The following is a 3,580-nucleotide window of genomic DNA, read 5'->3' on the forward strand; positions in this document are numbered from 1 at the left end:
ATTTTTATCACAACAAACCCCTCAGGTTGCCCTTTTCTAACTACATCCACTGTCTTTCCACCCCACCTCGCCCTCACCCCATAAAACCACTAATCTGTCCTCCATTTCTTGAATGTTAGCATTTTAAGAATATTGTGTACATGGAAACATATAGTATGTAACCTTTTGCACTGGCTCTTTTCACTTTGTGTAGTTCTCTGGCTATTCCTCCAGGTTGCTGCGTGTATTGATGGCTTTTTCCTTGCTTATTACTAAGTACTGTTCTATGGTCCATTGGCTATGCCACAGTTAACCTTTCCCCCACTGAAGGACAGCTGGGGTGCTTCCAGTTTGGGGCTATTACAAATAAAGTTGCTGTGAACATTCATGTACAGGTTTTTATGGGGACATTTGTTTTCATTTCTCTGGGATAAATGCTCAGGAGTGCAAGTGCTGGGTGGTGTGGTATTATAGTTGCACATTTAGCATGTAACTTGCAGTATTGATCCTCTAAAGCCTGTATTATTATTATTTATAGATGAGGAAACTGACGCTCACAGGAGGTAGTGGACTTGCCCATGGTTACATAGCTTGTATGTAGTAGAGCTATGACTTGGATTCACGTCTGACTCCCCACATCCCTACGTTTTCTAATCATGGACTCTGATATGGTACGTAGCCCTGACCTGTATCAGTGTTTGCAATTGGAAGCTGAGGCCACTGTTTCCTCCCAACCTGGAATCACTGCAAATGAGGTGGTGATTCGTGGTCATCAGCTGTATATGTTTTTATCTCAAAGGACAGAAAGCAGATGTCAGTACGGAAGGCACCAGAGTCCCTGATAGACATGATCAAATGAGGACTCCTGGCATTTTTATACAAAGGCAGCAAGTGTTAGGATCCATCTTTGCTGAGATATCGAAAGACTAAGACTGCTTGCCCGGTGAGTCAAAGGCAGAGCCAGGCCTGTATGGCGATAGCTCTCCACCCCTTCCGTCTGGATGCCATTTACCCTTCAGCTTGGACAGCCTTCAGTGCTGGGGCAGGCAGCTGGTGACTGATGGGCCTTAGAAAGCCACAGTCCATCAATTATTGCTGTGTTTCTGGGAAAGATGGTGGGGTCAGGGGGGCTGAGGAGGGAGACAATCCCAGGTGTCGGTTGATCAGGTCATGTCAGGTACTGAAACTCTGCTGGTGTTTATGATTATTAGATGCACTGCGGGGAGTTGCAGCCCCTTCCTGTAACCTGAAGGGTTATTTCTGGGTGACATCTTGACAGGAAGCTGTCCTTTGGGACAAGACTGCTCACTCTGTGTGCCTGACCAACAGTTCATTATTAATACTTGGTGCCCTGATAAGTGGAGTGATGTTACCTGGACGTCTATGATGGAGCTACTGGTTTTTTGCTTTTTTTTTTTTTTCAATGAAAAGGAGGAGGTTTTATAAGCTGTTTGAGAAAATTGCAGCCACAAAATTGCACATCGCTGCAAGAGCAAAAGGTTCTTTTCCACATAACTTTAGAGCCTGAGTAATTTATGCCATTATAGGAAACATCCCTTTTGTTTCAGAGATTTTAAACAAAGGCGGGGTGGTTATCACTGCTTTCTGTAGCCTAAATATTGTTTCTGAGTTAAAATGACTGATTTTAGTGTAGTCCCAGCAGACTATGATAAAGCTAGAACAAAAATGACCTAATTTTAGGCCCCTAGCAATAAAGCCTTTGAAATCAGCTTCTTCCATAACTTAACATCTTTTTAACCTGAAATGATGTTTATTTTCCAGAGGTCAATATTGTTTCTATTATGGTAACGGATTTTTCCAGTTAACGTATCACTCGGTTTCTGATCTCAATATTTAATATGTAATAAAAATGTAATAAGATTCCAAAAGTTGGTCTGATTAAGCTCTCCCTCCCTCTCTTCTTGGCAGATAGGTGATTTGCCACCGGGATTGTGTAGTACAATCTATTGCAGTGATTATTATGTCAATGATCTTTTCTTTGTTTATGTCACCCTACAAATGAGTATATATATGTATACGTATATATATATATATATATATATGTACATATATGTGTATATCATCTCCCCCATATATGAGGACCCTAATAATAGAGTCATAAAATATTATTGCTAGAAGCATATAGGGGAAAAAAGGTGAGTCCAAGCTCCATATTTTATGTGTAAGGAAGTTCCTTACCTGATACCCTGTTTGATTTTTTGGGGGGACCGAGACCCTTATTCTGCACCAGCGATTTTCAATTACCGTCTGGGGAGCAGACCCATCCTTTCCCCACAAGCACAGACACGCTCACGCACCCCCTAAACACATAGACATGTCTTGCTTCGGTCACATCAGATCACTTTTACTTGGATTCTATATTTGGGGGTTTATGTAACATATTGTTTGATCTAATGATTTCACTGCAAAAAAAGCTTGAAAAGTAAGTCAAGATGCTTAATAAGGCTCCTGAGAGCTCTTCCATCAATGATGCATGGTAAATGAGAAATAGCTGGTGTGTGGGTTGGTATTTATGATCGTCTGTGTGACAAGTGTGGCAGCAGTGGAACTGAGAAGAAGCTTATTTTATTTTCTAAGAGTGCATTTAGGCTACATAAGTGACTCGGCGACTTAGAATATGATGTCAAGTGCTCAAAGTACAGGCTTCACTTCGCATGTACTATATAGGATTCTGACTTTTATCTGTATGATTAATATAGATGTACTTAAAGAAACCATCCTGTGTTCGCCCAGAGACAAACAGAAAAAGTGTAATTTTGTTAGACAGTGTGTTTCACAGTTCTGTGATTAAACTGTGTATATGCTATAAATAACCAGGCAGTTATATGTAGGGCACTGATTTAAAGGAGAGTACTTGATTCCAGTTCTTTATGATCTCTTCTGCAGGACTTAAGGAAGGTTTGAAGGGCTACATGCTGTTTTGAAGAAAAGCAGCCTTCTTCCTGGGATAGGGCTCCTTTGAGAACACCTGGCTTTCCCACCGGGCTCCTTGGGTCATCGGAAATCCTACTGTTCCCTCTCAGTAACATCACCATGTCTATAAAGTCAGTCTGTCTGTCTCTGTCTCTCTTCCCCTCCCTCTCTCTCCCCCTAAACACCTACCTATAATTTAATTGTAAATCTACTCGAGGCAGAGGGAGAAGTTATACATACTCTCTGTTTGTATCAAGATGGTATATTGCTAAGCTTAGAGCCCAAGTCCCTCTGTCTCCAGATGCACTGAGTCCTAGAAAGTCTGTGTGCTCTCTGTGGTTTAGGCCAGCAGGGTTAGGGTTAGGGTAGGGTTAGGGTTAGGGTTAGAGTAGGGTTAGGGTGTACAGGCCACCCGGCCAGCTTGAGCCATGAACTCCTTGATGTAACTTATTCTCTTCATGATTCAATCAGTTAATTCCAAAGAATTGACCCTCACAGTCACTGATACCTCTTTTTTGTGTTTGTTTTTAGAGGGACATTAGGAGTCTCTGCATTTGGCAGTATTTAGACGGAGGGGACAAATTCTTTATGATGGCCACTGTTATAATCGGGGTGATGTTTTTTATTTCTATTTTTGTTTTCCTCCTGGATCAGGTCTGTCATAGCT

General features: G+C 41.6%; 1 protein-coding gene across 2 annotated transcripts in view; it reads left to right on the forward strand.

The window, feature by feature from the left end:
- The first annotated feature begins 600 nt into the window (after nt 1–600).
- LOC109371387 (histone-lysine N-methyltransferase SMYD3) overlaps nt 601–3,580 on the forward strand; it is a 225,595-nt gene continuing 222,615 nt past the window's right edge. For both annotated transcript variants that reach the window (XM_019623857.1, XM_019623860.1), the window contains exon 1: nt 601–650. In XM_019623857.1, the coding sequence (XP_019479402.1) occupies nt 636–650 (15 nt within the window). In that variant the 5' untranslated portion in view covers nt 601–635. The remainder of the gene's footprint in view (nt 651–3,580) is intronic.

The sequence above is a fragment of the Hipposideros armiger genome, unplaced genomic scaffold (genome assembly GCF_001890085.2).
Source record: "Hipposideros armiger isolate ML-2016 unplaced genomic scaffold, ASM189008v1 scaffold_567, whole genome shotgun sequence".
Lineage (NCBI taxonomy): Eukaryota > Metazoa > Chordata > Mammalia > Chiroptera > Hipposideridae > Hipposideros > Hipposideros armiger.